This window comes from Ambystoma mexicanum, chromosome 8 (genome assembly GCF_040938575.1).
Source record: "Ambystoma mexicanum isolate Mex_15411 chromosome 8, UKY_AmexF1_1, whole genome shotgun sequence".
In the NCBI taxonomy this organism is placed as follows: Eukaryota; Metazoa; Chordata; class Amphibia; order Caudata; family Ambystomatidae; genus Ambystoma; species Ambystoma mexicanum.
This window is the reverse complement of record NC_090929.1, coordinates 889414044-889430110: the sequence shown is the minus strand read 5'-3', so window position 1 is coordinate 889430110 and position 16067 is coordinate 889414044. Positions and strand designations below refer to the sequence as shown.

At 47.4% G+C, this 16067-nt stretch overlaps 1 protein-coding gene across 1 annotated transcript in view; it reads left to right on the top strand.

The window, feature by feature from the left end:
• The window catches only part of WAPL (WAPL cohesin release factor), a 1736851-nt gene that overhangs the window by 810393 nt on the left and 910391 nt on the right, over positions 1 to 16067 (top strand). Inside the window, exon 9 of the mRNA XM_069610766.1 lies at positions 2037 to 2261. Within this exon, the coding sequence (XP_069466867.1) occupies positions 2037 to 2261 (225 nt within the window). The remainder of the gene's footprint in view (positions 1 to 2036; positions 2262 to 16067) is intronic.

Here is a 16067-nt window from a genome sequence, read left to right as displayed (position 1 = left end):
AATTTCGATTTCAGCAGTTCATCTGGCCAGAGACAAACGTGGCGGCGGATTCTCTGAGCAGGCAGAGCACGATCTCTCATGAGTGGGAGCTGGCTGAGGAAGTTCTGTTGGAGATCTTCGCCCTTTGGGGAACCCCACAAGTGGATCTCTTCGCCACCAGTGTTAACCGGAAGTGCAAAATATTCTGCTTGTGGGAATTTCCACCAAGAGGAGCCTTGAGGGACGCGTTCGTGGTAGTGGTCCTTCCCACTGCTGTACTCGTTTCCTCCAGTCCCTGTCATTCCGCAGGTGTTGCGGAGGTTCGGTTCCCAGATGATCCTCATTGCTCCGGCATGGGCCACGAGAGCGTGGTACCTGGACCTTCTAGACGTGTCCATCTGCCCTCCACGTCGTCTTCCCTACCAAGTCGATCTGCTCTCACGGGAGGGGGGGGGGTCGGGTTCTCCATCCAGAGGTCAAGTCTGTCTTCATGCTTTGTATCTGAAAGGTTGATGTATAAGGATTGGGACCTCCATGAAGATGTGATGGAGGTGTTGCTTTCAGCCAGAAGGCCCGCAACGAAATCCCTGTACTGTTGGAGAAAGTTCTGTGACTGGTGCAGGGTACAGAATGTGGATCCTTTCCAATGTTCCACTCCCTTGGTTTTTTGTCTTTTGCTTTGGTTAGCCCACAAGGGCTTGCAAGTTGGTACCATTAAGGGTTACCTGGTGGCGCGGTCCATATTTAAGCGCTTGTCGAGGAATAGTCTTATTTTAAGATCCCTTTGATTCCTCGGTTTCTAAAAGGGCTAACTAATGTGTTTCCACCGTCACCTTTGCAGGTGCCGGGGTGGGATTTAAATTTGGTTTTAAAGTTCCTAATGGGAGTTCCGTTTGAGCCCTTACAATCTTGTCCGTTGCGACTGTTGTCCTTTAAAACTGTGTTTCTAGTTACGTTTACTTCCGCACAAAGAGTGAGTGAGTTGCAGGCACTTTCCGCCAAGCCACCCTTTACTGTGTTCCATAAGGTCAGGGTTGTCCTACGGGTGCGCCCTTCTTTTCTTCCCAAGGTTGTGTCGGAATTCCATTTGGGCCAGAAGGTGATTCTTCCAGCGTTTTATCCTCCTCCACATCCTAGTAAGGAAGAGGAGAGGCTCCATAGGCTGGATCCTAGAAGAGCTTTGAGTTTCTATTTTGCGGAAGTCCCGGGTCAGAGTGGATGATCAGCTCTTCGTTGGTTATGCTGGAAGACGCTTTGGTCAGGCTGTTTCCAAACAGACCTTGTCTAGATGGATCATTTTGACGATCTCGGAGTGGTACAGTTTGGCGGGAAAGGACCCTCCAGTAGGCTTACGGGCTCACTCTACTAGGGGTGTGGCTGCCTCCACTGCCCTACAGAGGGGTTTTCTGACTCGCAATATTCGTGAAGCAGCCACATGGGCCCCTGTCCATACTTTTGTGAGACACTATTCCTTGGACTCCATCCATGGGCAGGATTTGGCCTTTTGTAAGGCAGTCCTTTATTCCGCAATTTGATTGGGCATTCTAGAATTATACATTGAGAGAGTGAGAGAGATCTCTCTCCATTGTATCGACGCAGGACGCACTCTGCCGAAAACCTTCTGAAGCAGCACAGCTGTCATCATCACCTGTCATAGATGTGGAATACGTCGGAGGAACATCCCATCGGAAGAACGTTGCCAGATAAGGTAAGTAACTTGTTCTTCTTATTTTGAATAAATTGTGTTCCTCGAAAAATCTCTTCATATCCCTGTGCCCCCTTTTCCATACATGCCAAAGTTAGTAGTACTGAGAAACTGACTATGCTGGTCTTCACTTCCTCAACATTTACATTAGATGCTAATGCGTTTGCCAAGAATATCTGTTGAAATGGTTCAGAAATCCTTCATTCATGAGGAAAGTGTGCATGCCCTTTATAAAGAATCCAATCCCGAAGAGCATTTCTGCATATGTTCTTACTGATATGAATCTATTGTATCTCAATTACATTCAAGTCAAATTAGTATTGTTCCTGAACTCCATGCTATTTTCTTCCAGAATCTGGCTCTTTGTACAGCCTCGCTAATGTACATCCTGAGTAGAGATCGTTTGAATATGGATCTGGACCGTGCTAGCCTAGATTTAATGATCAAACTTTTAGAGATGGATATCGATCCAGATGCCATGCAACTCAATGAAAAGGACATGAACAAAATTAAAGAAAAAATCAGAAAACTCTGTGAAACCGTTCATAATAAACATCTTGATCTGGAAAATATCACGGTAAGTTTCCTAAGCGGACACTATTCCAGAATGATCAGGGTATGATATGATTTATATTTGGTGTTTAGTATTCTCAATGCACTTGTATTCTAGCACAGAAGAGAGGGTCTCCATGAATCTTGCTACAGAATAATATTTTTAAATGGATACACAAATGAGTTGCATTATAGATCACTCTGACTATTTTGTAAGAATTGTGTTAAGTTATTCAACAGATGAAAAAATGTGATTGAACTGCTTGAGCTAACACTTTGAAGCATCATTTTCCACTTGTTTTTAGCACGTGTTTTCCATCACATAGCGGAACCAAATGACCCTTTCCCATTAATTCACAAGATTTAATTTTAGAGGAGCAGTCTGCCCATTGCTAGGGTAGGCTATGCAACTCGACTTTCTTTCTGGCTTATTTGATGCTACATAAGGGGGGAACATGGCACCTATTCAAATTGAATTGGGAACCAAGCAAAACAAGTCCAGGCTTTTAAAAGCTATATATAAAAAAATCCTTTGTCTAAGGACTCTGCCATCCCAAGGCTCCACAAAGAATATCCTAGCTTGATAAATGAAATCACTTTGTTATATTTTCTAGCGGTTTGGAATCTGCTTAGACTCACATACTATGCATATGCCTCAATCTAGTGGTTGGTGCTGAGTATTACATATTTCAAATTTGAAAAATGGGTGTACCTGCAACACTATCCCTATCCTAAGTGTTCAGGTACCCATGATGCTTCATGTGTCGACACACTGTTTTTTTCAGCCTTTAAAGTTGGATGCCAAACAGAGTCCTTGTGAAATCATTGAAGTGGTTGAAACCATCTGGCCCTAATCGATGTCGCATTTGCAAGATCTCAGCATCGTGTACAACAGCGGAGGCAGCAGCGTTCGACACCCTAGCCTCGCTGAAGGTGCATAGGCCAAAAGGCGATGCAGCAAGCAAAGCGGGGGAGGGCCAAAACACACATTTTTAAATCTCTTTTAGATAATGCCTTTAGTCCCATTTCGTGATTACGCCTACATTTAATATAACGAGCTCTCCAATTTCGGCGCTACCCCGTACAGAAAAGACCCTTTTAATTTTGCCCATTCTGCAATACCCAATTTCCTTGGAAAGACACGCACAGGGTCTGCATTAGTTGTCTCCCAAGGGTTTAGGACGAGACACTGCAAGGCTTGTAAACTGTTTAAACCGAGAGCTTTAAAAGGAGCTTTTTACAAAGGTTGGGCAGCCTACACAATGCAGGCTGAAACGAAGTCTGTCAAATCTCCTGTTGCAATGTCCGTTTTCGATGCTGAGGAAGGGGTCATCAGCTTAGAGATTGACATCCAAGAGCAAGATACAGAATTGTAACGGCTATAGTTTCCTCGCTGCCAGACCCAAATCCATAGAACCAATGTAAGGTCATGCGGTGGAGACAACCCCTGGCTGCACAGGACAAATGCAAGTCGCGTTTTCGGCTTATATCCTGGAAGGAAAAATAACCCAACACACCATTTCGGTACCTTAATTAAGGCCATTGAGTGAACACAGGGCAGGGTGTTCATTTAAACATAAATGTGCGGCAGAATACTCTTCGCTTACGTTGAAGGTGAAACACAGACCGTCCAAACAACATTTGAAGTAGAGTGTGGACAAATGTTTGAAAGGTGGAAGGAAAGGGTAAACCCATTTCCGCACTAGTGGAGGGGGAAGGAACCCCCTGCCTTCTGCTATCTGGAAGAAGGGTAACCTCTCTTCTTTGCAGTCAGAAATAAAAGAAATTGTACAGAAAACACATCAAGCCACACATCATGGGAATACAGTGGTCAGAGGAAAGGTTTGCTTCTATTATTGGGGGGGGGGGAGCAGTCCTTCATGGATTTTTGTGACACCTTGGCAACAAAACGTAACTGGGCACTCCTTTTTTCCAGTCCACTCCTAAAAAAGCTAGAGTAATACCTGAACAGGTTGGGCAGGTACATGAGGAAGAAGATAACACTGGAGGAAGATATTTATGCTGTTGAGGATATTGTGTCGGAAGAGAAAAAATTGAAATTGACCCGTATTCTTCCTTCAGCAGACATGACCAAACCACCAATTTAGTCTTTACATAAAGAGGATCAGGTTTGTATGCTGATCTTATTATAAAGATCAGTTACAAGATTAGATATCCAAACAGAAGAGCCCCAGGAGGAAACTGACTTTGAGGATATTCTGAAAGAGAGGAATCCTGTATCGCAGTCTATGCCTCTATTTAGTGTTACTTTCTCGCTCATTAATTAACCCAGTGCATACTAAGATGGTCACTCTGTGCATTGAGAAAGTACAAAGCGGCCCCTAACGACCCGCTGTATAGAACTGGACACCTGAAAGTGGATTCTCTGGTGGATACCACTACCTGGAAAAGGGGTTGTACCCCATTATCAACTAGCGAGTAACCCCAGACAGAGTACGAAAATCTATGCTTTCAAGAAGACACTAGCAACATCTGCAGCTCATGAGGTCAGAATTTGCGATGATACAGCCCTTATTGCAAGGTATAGTGGAGAGCAATAGGATATAATTTAACGCCTCACTGCCCAAATTGCTGAACTGCTAAAATGAGCTATTGTTGGTTAAGAATTAGTGCAGTCCAACTGGTGTGGGACTACACAGGACTTATCTGCTTGGTATTAGGTAACCCACATTTTAATATAGGCCTGCACTGCCAAGTCGGTAGTGTGACTGAGCAGCCAGGATTATCTTAAGAGGGGTAATGTGAGGTGGAGAGATGTACAATTGAAATCAGAAAGTACAAGTAGCCAAGTAACACTTACACACTTAAAGTTATACACAAATATATATTTATATTATACACAAGGTTTTAATAAGCATTCTATAAAAAGTGTGATCTACTAGTAACATTCAAACTTTGGATTCAGTTTTTAAAAGACAATACAAGTTGGTAAATACTTTTCTTATGCTAACACATTCCAAAACACAGCGTGACTTCAGTAAAGGTCACTATTGCACTTATTTTGGTTACCAATTCAGTTATTGAGTTGTTTAAGGAAGGAACGGTTAGAATAAGATTTAGAACATACTTTCAACAGTTTGTAAAACAATTACAATCTCCCAAAAGGTGGCAAATAGACTTTTATCCCAACAATAATAGTGTCAACAATTATAACCTATGAGGGAACAAGTACTGCAAAAGCCAGTAGGCTCAGAGGAGTGCCTTTAGGGACCCAGGACAGCCAAAGTCAATGAAGAAAGTCAATAGTTCTGATGCACTTCTTAGATAGTCTTGACAAAGTTAGTAAGTTCAGAAGAAATCGCTGTAACTCAAGTGAGCTACTTTGTAGAGAGCACAAGCTAGTTAGTCCAGTGCAGGTGAGTCGAGATCAACTCCAAAAAGCACTTTGCAATCCAGGAAGCACGATTTATGGCTAAAAGGTGAATACCCCAATCCCCACAGTACCTGTGATTCGAAGAAAAAATTTCCAGCCGATTTCCTCCTTGCTACAGCTTGGCAGACCCTTGTTCATGGACCTTGCTCGTGGTGATGAAAGGGAGGACATCTGGCGTGCTCCTGCGATAGTACTCTGGAGAGGGCTTCTCCAGCAATGGGTTTCCTTTGTGTCAGCGGCACTTGAGTGTTTTGGTGCCTTTTCCTCTGCGTCAATGAAGAATCAAAACTCTGGTTGGAAGAAGCTTGCTCCCTCAGTCCTGGACTCTAGTGTGGTGACTCTGGATCAAGATTTCCTGCTTCGGTAGGGGCCTCGGGAAGCCTGCAAAGATTTGGAAGGATTCGGACTTTGCAAGGTGATGCACTTATCAATGGTCACAGGACCCCTGGCATTGTGCTTCTGCAGCTCCGATAAGGTACCGCAAGTTGGAGGTTGCGCCAACTGGAAGCTTGTCTTGAGGCTAGTTGGTCTGACCAGTCTAAGGGAGGAAGTCGTCCCGTACGGGGTGTCTTCCCAGTCAAAATGATAATGGGGTCAGCACAGTTGCAGAGCTTCAACAGGCACTTCACAGTCCAGGAGGGTGCTGCTAGCATCTCGTCACGTCGTCTTCTGATGTTCCTCTCCAGTGGTCGACTCTGCTCTAGTCCCAAAAACCTCGCTTTTCATGCGATTTTTCCTGTGCATTCACAGCCTATGCTGTCAATCGCACCGCAGGGTGGCTGTCCTTTTATGATAGTCAGCCGGCCAATCGGGACTGGTTTCACTCAGGCACACCTAGAGACAAAGGACAGGGAAGTTTCTGGACCCTCCCTCACTTCCTGCCTTTCCAGACACACTGGAGCCTGGACCGTCTTCAGGGCTGAAGCCGGCCAAATGAAAAACACACAAAGGACTCCAACCTGTTTCAACTAACAGAGTAAAAGCCAAGAAGAAAGTAACAAACAGAAAATGGTGAAAAAAGAAGACGGACCATTTTGGGAAAATGGTCACACATGGGTGCTGTACTGCAGCTGAAGGTTCAGCCTGCAGTAAAAATGCACACTGGTAGTAAAAAGTAAACCACTGCCACCAGCCATTTAAAGTAAGTTAGTGTGACGAATTTCACATGAGAAGTGGGATAACCCCCCCCAGCACTTGTCATGAGCGCTACTCCCGAGGAGCCAAGACTGGCCCAGTGTCCCCAGAAGCAGGCTCATCATCCACACCCCCGGTTCCAGCAGACCCCTACAGGGGCCCTTTGGACCATGTCCTGGCGCCTCTGGCGCCAGGCTCATAAGGAACCACAGTCCCGGCGCCATGGGCGCCGGGCTCGTATTCTTAAAGTGTGCAGTAGTGATTGGGTGGACTTACCTGTGGCAGACCATGCTGCATACTCACCTAGAACAATCCAAGCTGGGTGAAGTCCCAGCCACTGGCTGGGAGGGACCAATCCAGGAACTCTTTTCTTACCTGGGTGAGGCTGGAGGAAGAATACGCACCAAAGCACTTCTCCACTATTTAAACCACGCCCGATAGAATTCACGTGCTTCGCGTTATTCTGCAACAGCAGCAGGACGCTCACCGAGTCGGCTCCTGCATTCCAGGTCCAGACACACCCTCAGCTTCTCGAGCAGCAACCTTTGGATGAAGAAAAGGCACAGGAACATCTACTCGCTAGAATTCAGCCACAAGAGTCCAGTCTCCGACAACCTGCAAATAAAGACATAAGATTAGAAAACGGACAACACGCTCGCAGCTGCGCTCGCTTACCTTATCCATCCGTGATCACACCGGAGTTCACCGCGGCCTTCGCTTCGGCAGCATCCCAGCACCTGGAAGACAAGACATTGTTAGTGGTGTCCGAGCCGAAGGGTTCGCAACTCAGTTATACTTACGCGCTTCTTCACGCGCAGCAGCATCGCCCTCAGCATTTCGGCACCTGAAAGGAAGGAAAAGACATTATCAGAGGCGCCCATTTGTAAACGGCCACAATTCAGTTATACTTACGTGCCACCGCACGTGCAACAGCGGCGGCATCGCCCACAGCATCTCGGCACCTGAAAGACAGAAAAGGACATTATAAAAGGGTGCTCCTTCAGAAGCGGCCTCAGATCTTCTATACTCACGAGCCTCTTCTTGCACAGCAGTGGTGGTGTCGCCAGCAGCTCCTCGGCACCTGAAGGACTATTACAAGCCACAAGAGGACACTGAGCCTAAACACTGAAATCATCCAGTGACGTAACTGGATTCCACGCGCCCCTGCACCAGAAGCAGGATGGAGAGCTCGACTTTACTAAACCAAAGGTGAGAGTTCGTGGAGACCAGTCGAGAACCAAGAAGTGGGAAAAGCAGAAGATTGGTGGGAGAACTTATCCAACCAGCTTGTAATTACCCCTTTTTCTTCCACCTGCAGAAAACTCACCTTACAAGCCAGACAGTCAATATTCGAGGTCCTGCCCAGAGCGTCTTCCGAGTTCTACGGCTCATCATAGTCATAGAAGCAACTCTAGCAGTCCAGTTTGGGTCAGCGCCTCCGTGGGAATCAGGTGAGCGTTACAGTACTCTACATGTGGTGTGCGCTGGTGCCACAAGGAGAAAGGTAAGTAAGACGGAATAATCTTACTGTTCTTGGGAACGGTAGTTCACCCAAGAAAATGTTATAAAACATTTGGAGAAGTCCAAGGGACTTTTTAGTGGCACTGCATGTGCTGTCACCATGCAAAAACCAGATGCCTATGTAGTTTCAGACTCCATAAAACAGTGAAACACAAACATCCTAGTCGGGGAAACATAACTGAGTAAGAGAAAAGGTCCCACACACTCGGGAGTAAAAAATCAAAAGCCTGAAGTCCAGCAAGAGAGCTGTGGTTCTCTAAGGTTGAAGGGAATTGGCACATAAATTAAAATTCTCCCTAACAGCTATGATTAAAGTTATTTCAAAGGGATTGTGTCCTCGGACGTATTACTTATCTTTTAAAATTCGTCTCCAGCTTGCTGGCCTCGGAAATTTGTTCAGTAGAGGGCGCCGCGTGTCGACGTCCGCCGAGTCGATGTCCCTTGACGGCCACCGTATCGGCACCAATGTCACCATGCCCATAAATAGCCACGCGCGGCGTCCGTTGCTCAGTTCCGTTTTTCTGCGCTTCGTGGGGCCTCGGAACGTCGTTGCTCAGTTCAGTCAGAATAACCTTCTATATCTACTCGAATATACCAACTCGTTCTCGATGGCATCTTCATCGGAACCGACGACGCCGCGATCTGGCTACAAGAAATGTCGAGACTGCGGTAAAAAAATGTCGATAACGGATCCACACAGGATCTGCTTGTGGTGCTTGGGAGCCGAGCACCATTGTTCGTAGTGTGAGGACTGCATGTCCATGACGGCGAAAGCCTTGAAGGAGCGCAAGGGGAAGCTCGAGAGAGGTAAGTCAGTCAAAACCTCCTCAAAAGTTTCTGCGGCTGAGTTGAGGCATTCATCTCCTCGCCGTCGAAAACATTCCCATTCTAGATCTCGAAGTAGCTCCCACCATTCGTCGAGATCAAGACACTCAAAGAAGAGACGTCGAAGATCCCCTTCCTCGTCTTCTGTTTCCCCAGAAAGGGTCTCCTGTCCCACAAAACACAGCTCTCAGGCTGAGTGGGAGGAATTCAGAAAGAAAATGTTAAGCGTCTTCGAGAAAGCAGCCTCGACCCCCTCGAAGACAGCTGAGGGCGATACCCCGGGTGAAAAACCAAAAAAATCAAAACACAGCGAGTCGCTGCACCCGGCGAAACATTCCACCCGAGAGCGCCACGAGCCATCGGGTAAGAAGTCACCATCTTCGCCGTCGTCGAAGATTCCTTCGCATGGATCGGCGCCATCGTCAAAGGGTTCTTCGACGCATCGGTCGACTCTACGCCGACATCGACGCCGATGAAAGAAGACCAAGGTTACTCCACAGCCAACGGTGATTCCAAGGGCCTCCGGCACGACGCCGAGACCGTCGCCGACATCCTTGAGTAGGATCCTGATCCTCTCGAGTTCGAGACCTCCTCCAGTTTTCTCGGCGCCTTCGAAGCCTGTCACATCGGCGTCAACGTCATTGACGTTTTCTTGCCCAATAATGACGAGTTTGGCTCTTTCTGCCTTGGAGATAGGTTTTACACCATTTCAGACGTCAGAGTACCCTGGACTATCTTCAATTTATGAAGAGGGGGAAGATTCTGACCAGGAAACCTTTGGGTTGCAGACGACCACACTGCCTGTTTCAGAGGATTTCACCTCTGAGGAAAGAAGGTTGAAGGACCTACAGGAGTCGCTACATGAGGCAAGTGGGCTGGACACTTCCCCAGAAGTGGAATTTGTTAAGCCAGACCCAGGGGGACATGCCGAAACACCCTATAGAACCCTTATGGCAAGAATTATTGAATTTATGGGTTGGTCTGCGCCTTCGCCTGTTTTTCAACAGGATGACCTGATAGACATATTAGACAAAGGTCCACAGGAGGATCCTGTGGTCCCCTTCCATGCAGCCTTACAACGGAAAATAACATCTAATTGGGAAACTCTTGAAGTTATCCCTGCGGTCAATAAAAGATTGTCAGCCAAGTATAGGGTAGCGGCTGATGACCCTGAATACTTATCAAAACACCCGACTCCTGGTCCAAGCGGCAACTTCATCTAGCAGTAGGACCGCTTACCCTACTGTCCCACAGGATAGAGATGACAAGAGGTACGATTCTATGGCAAAGAAAGTCTTCTCTGCTTGCAGTATGGCGTTGAAGTCAATCAACGCCACCTGTACGCTCGCCAGGTTCAGTCACACACTGTGGGAGTGTGCTTCATCAGCAGCTGACTGCATACCCGAAGGAGAGGAAAAGGAAGCCTTCCTTAACATTATTAAAGATGGCAAAGATGCCATGTGTGAATCACTTCAAACTGGCATCAATTCCGCTGACAGTATCAGCAGGGCCATGGCGGCAAGTACAACAATCCGCAGGCATGCGTGGTTGCTAAAGTCTGGCTTTTCTCCAGATGTACAGGCCAGACTTTTGAATATGCCCTTTGACGGCTCTTCGTTATTCGGAAAGAAGGCTGATGACAGTCTGGAAAAGTTGCAGACATCTAAAGCAGCGGCAAAATCGTTAGGAGCTGCAATCCGCCAAACTCCTTTCCACCCCTCAGGAACCTCTGGAAGAGGAAAGTCCTTTCCTTATTATTCCGCATTCAGGAAAGGCAGAGGACAGCCGGCTCAAAGAGGCCAAAGGAGACCTACCCGAGGTGGACGGGTCAAAAGTACTAAAGCCACAGCAGCAGCAGGTGCTTCTTTCCCCTCGGCATCTGCTGCCCCCAAACCACTCTGAGATCTCTCCACACAAAACACCTGTAGGGGGCAGGTTAACTGACCATCTGACGGAATGGCAGGCTATTACGTCAGATGCTTGGGCATTGGAGACAGTTGCCCAGGATTACTGCCTACCCTTTCTACACATCCCTCAGTTATCCACCGGGGCACAGCTCTCTAAAAGTTCCAGATCCGCTCCTCTTGCAGGAAATTATAGACCTGCTAGAGAAAGGTGCCATAGAACCGGTACCTGTAGCAGACGGGAACAAGGGCTGGTACTCCCCCCTACTTTCTCATACCAAAGAAGGACGGAGGACTGAGACCCATCCTGGACTTACGCGAATTGAACAAGTTCCTCAAACAAGCCCAGGTCCAGCTAGATTATGTCTACCACTTCCTTCACAAACTGGGCTTCTCCCTCAATTTAAAGAAGTCACAGATGATACCATCACAGAGACTCCAGTTCATTGGAGCGGTCCTGGACACTTCCCTGGGAAAAGCCTCGCCACCAGAAGTGAGGGCTCAAGATATTCTGCAGATAGTCAACAAGTTTCAAAATGCCCAACGTCTCCCAGCCTTCGACATTTTGAGGTTGCTAGGCCTCATGGCATCCTGCATCTTCTTTGTGCCAGAGGCTCGCCTGAGAATGAGATCTCTTCAGTGGACACTGAGAACTCAGTGGTCGCAATTCTCAGGGAGAATGACAGATCTACTCCGGATTCCGGACAAGGTAGCCTGCGACCTTCAATGATGGACCTATCCAGAGAACATCTTGAAAGGAGAACTATTTTGGCAACCATGGCCGGAGATAACAGTAGTCACAGACGCCTCACTCACGGGGTGGGGAGCCCATGCCAACGACTTGACCATCAGCGGTCGTTGGTCTCCATCGGAGTCCAGACTACACATCAACCTATTGGAGCTGAGAGCGATCAGACTAGCGCTGAACGCTTTCCTGCCATCAGTACAAGGAAAAAATGTCCTGATAATGACGTACAACACGGTGGCCATGCACTACCTCAACAAAAGAGGAGGCGTAGGATCACTGCCACTGTGCAGAGAGGCAGAGGCAATGCAGCTCTGGTTTTGGGCAATTCAGGAAGGAATCTCTCTACCGGCAGTCCACCTAGCCGGAGAGGAGAACTTGACAGCGGACGCTCTGAGCAGGCAGAGCACAGTCTCCCACGAGTGGGAGCTAGCTCAGGAAGTCCTTCAAGAGATCTTCGCCCTTTGGGGAAACCCTCAGGTGGATCGGTTTGCCACAATCACCAACAGGAAGTGGGATCTGTTCTGTTCAAGGGAATTTCCCCCCGAGAGGAGCTCTAGGAGACGCGTTCGTAGTGGACTGGGAGTTTCCACTCCTCTACGCGTTTCCACCAGTCCCCGTTATTCCTCAAATGATCAGGAGGTTGAGAAGATTCCGGAAAACCATGATCCTAATTGCCCCGGACTGGGCCAGGAGAACGTGGTACCCGGACCTAGATATGTCCATCTGCCCTCCAATCCGTCTTCCACTCAAAGAGAATCTTCTCTCGCAGAAGGGAGGTCAGGTTCTCCATCCAGACATCAGAGCCCTCAACCTTCACGCTTGGCTTCTGAAAGGGAGAGGTACAAGGATTGGGACCTCCCTGATGACATGGAGGTGTTGCTTTCGGCCAGAAGGCCAGCAACAAAGTCTTTATACCGCTGCTGTTGGAACAAATTTTGCAGCTGGTGTAGAGAAGAGAATATCGACCCTTTTTCATGTGGTACACCAGCGGTGTTATCGTTTCTACTTTACTCAAACTCAGGCCTTCAAGTTGGCACTGTAAAAGGCTATCTCGCAGCGCTTTCAATCTTCAAACGCACTGCGGAGGAACCATCCTATTTCAAACTACCTCTAGTGTTACAATTTCTCAAGGGATTGACTAATGTTTATCCTCCAAAACCATTCCAGGTTCCCTTATGGGACTTAAATTTAGTCTTCAACTTCCTAATGGGCACTCCTTTCGAACCACTTCACTCTTGTTCGCTGAGATTTCTCACACTTAAAACTGTCCTATTGGTAGCGCTAACATCTGCTAGGAGGGTGAGCGAGCTACAAGCTTTCTCCTGTAAACCCCCACATACAATTTTCCACAAGGAGAAAGTTGTCCTACAGGTGAAGCCTAATTTCCTCCCAAAGGTGGTTTCTGAATTTCATATTACTCAGAAAATTACCTTACCTTCGTTCTACCCTCCTCCCCATCCGGGGAAAGAGGAAGAAAGACTACATAGGCTGGACCCAAGGCGAGCTCTAAGCTTTTACATCAGAATGGCTAGGATCAGACAAGCAGACCAACTGTAGGATACTCGGGTCACAAGTTGGGATTACCCATAACAAAACAATTTCCAGGTGGATTATCTTGGCCATTCTGGAATGTTACAAACTGGCAGAGAAAGAGCCACCCCAAAATCTTAGGGCTCATTCAACCCGGGGTATCACAGCCTCTTCGGCCCTCCAAAGATGGGTACTGGTTAGAGACATATGTGCGGCTGCCACATGGTCGTCCACACATACATTCACAAAATTTTACAACCTGGATTCCTCCACTAGTCAAGAGACCAGATTTGGCAAAGCCGTATTACATTCGTTTCATCCCTAAGGGGTGCATGACATTCTTACTCCCACCTCCAATTACATGCCACTGCTATGGGAGTCTATCAAAGATGAGGAATACGTCGGAGGACACAATCCCTTCGAAGAACAAGTTACTTCTTACCTTGTAATGTTCTTTCGATGGGATGTTCCTCCGACGTATTCCATATCGCCCCTCCCATCCATCCCCGCAGTAATACTTCCCTTGCGGTTGCAGCTTACGCTCCTTCAAGGTCAATAACCAATTCAGGCATGACTTTTCTTATACTACAAAACGGAACTGAGCAACGGACGCGCGCGCTCCTATTTATGGACATGGTGAAGTGGGCACCGATACGGTGGCCGTCGACGCGCGGCACCCTCTACTGAAAACATTTCCGAGGCCAGCAAGCTGGAGACGAATTATCAAAGATGAGGAATACGTCAGAGGAACATCCCATCGAAAAAACGTTACAAGGTAAGAAGTAACTTGTTCAACTGAGGGGAATAACTTGACTAACCATTATTTAAAAACACCTTGGATGTGGCAGAAATGACTGCTAGTTCAAGCATTAAGAGACACGTCTGGCTTAGGTGGGTGTTGGGCAAGATTGTATTTAGTTGCCTGGTGGGAGACTACACCAGCCTTGTCCTCTTGGCAATAGGTAACCCAACCTTTGGTATAGGCCTGTACTACACACGTTGGTAGAGTGACTGAGCAGCCAGGTTTATCTCAAGAGGGTTCCATGTGAGCTGTAGGGTTGTAACATGGAAATTCAGTGACAGGTATTCAAATGACACTTATACTCAAGGTTTCTTATGAAAATAATTATTTATTAAACAGTCAGTTTTAAAATAAGCCTTCTTTAGAAAGGGGGCAATATGCAACAATAAAATACTCTTCAAAAATACACTACTTCAGTTTCAATAAGTAAGTAGATACCCTTTTGGGATGGCACACAGACACTTCCTACACCCTGAGGTGACTTAAATTGCTTGGACACTGTGGACATTGATATATCACTTTTACACTTAATGCAATACTTGAGGTTGTGGGAAAAGGTTAGGGAAGGAAACAAAGGTTAACAAGTTTCTCAAGCAGGTAAGCACTTTTCAATACCCCAATAAAGTATGGGTTAACCCTTTCCCAGCTATACAAGTAAGGTAGGTTTGACTTTTTGGAGGGACAGTTAAACACAGTTGGATGGTAAGAAGTCTTCAGGGAGCCAGGACAGCCAATGTCAATTGAGCAAAGTCTAGGAGAGCTAAGGCACTGCTTGAAGATGGCACAGAAGTCTTGCACAATCTTACGGAGAGGGTTTGTAGCAAAAGAATCCCCATTGGACAACACGCTGGGAGACTTGTGAAAAGCAAAGGTGCAAGCACCTCTACAAAGGGCAGCCAATGCTAGTCTGCAGTGAGAGCAAGCAAGCTACACAACAAGAGGTAAGTACCCTTAGTTACACAGTACCTTAAGTCTGAAGAAAAGGTTCCAGCTGTCTTCTCTTCCTGTTGTAGCCCTGCAGATCCTTTTGTTCCTGGGCTTCAGTCATGGGGACAAGAGGGAGAATGTCTAGGGGCTCTTGCATTACGGTTTGAAGGTCAGTGGCAGCAATGGGCACACTCCAGATCGTTGCACTTCGTGGTTTCAGCTACTCGCAAATAGCACCACAGCGGTTCTTGAACACCTTGAGGACTTTCCTTGCATCTGGGGTTTAGCACTCTGTTGAGGTGGTTCAGGCTTGGTTAGTCCTGCTTCGAGGGAGTCCAGAGGATCTTCCTGGAGCTCAGGTCCGGCTTAAAGGCGATGCACTCATCCTGGTGTTCCTGTCCCCTGGCACTCGGTTCCTACAGCAGCCAAGAAGTACAGCCAGCAGAGGGGGGGGGGGGGGGGATTCCAGGCAAGTTCATCTTGGGGCCGATTAGTCCCATCAACCCAAGGGGAGAAGTCGTCCTTTCCAGGCTTCGCTAGTCGATTAGAAATTCGGAACTTCAGCACTTCGGCACTGCAGCAGGGCTTCATCGAGCAAACCAACGATCCAGGAGGGTGCAGCAAGCTTCTCTTCCAGTTTCTTCTTCGGTTCCTTCGTCCAGTGGTTGACTCGGCCTTCCTTGAAAAGCCCAAGTTCCTCCCATTCATTCGCAACGTAGCTGTCATTCACACAGCAGGGTGGCTGTCCTCCAAGGGCATCCAGCTAGCCAATCACCTATGGGTGTATTCCTGTAACCAAGGAGACTAAGCGTACAGAGTTTCGGGAACCTCCCTCCCCCGCTTCCTGCCCTGCCAGACACGCTGGAGCCAGAGGCGGGCTACACCAGTGAATCCCACCAAAGACAAAACAAAGGGACCAAACTTGGTTTGGCACGCAGAGTAAGTCTCAAGGACCTTTCCAACAGGAAATGGCGAAAAAAGACCAGGCCATTTTGACAAAATGGGCACCCATGGTTGCAATACTGCAGCTGAGGATTCAGCCTGCG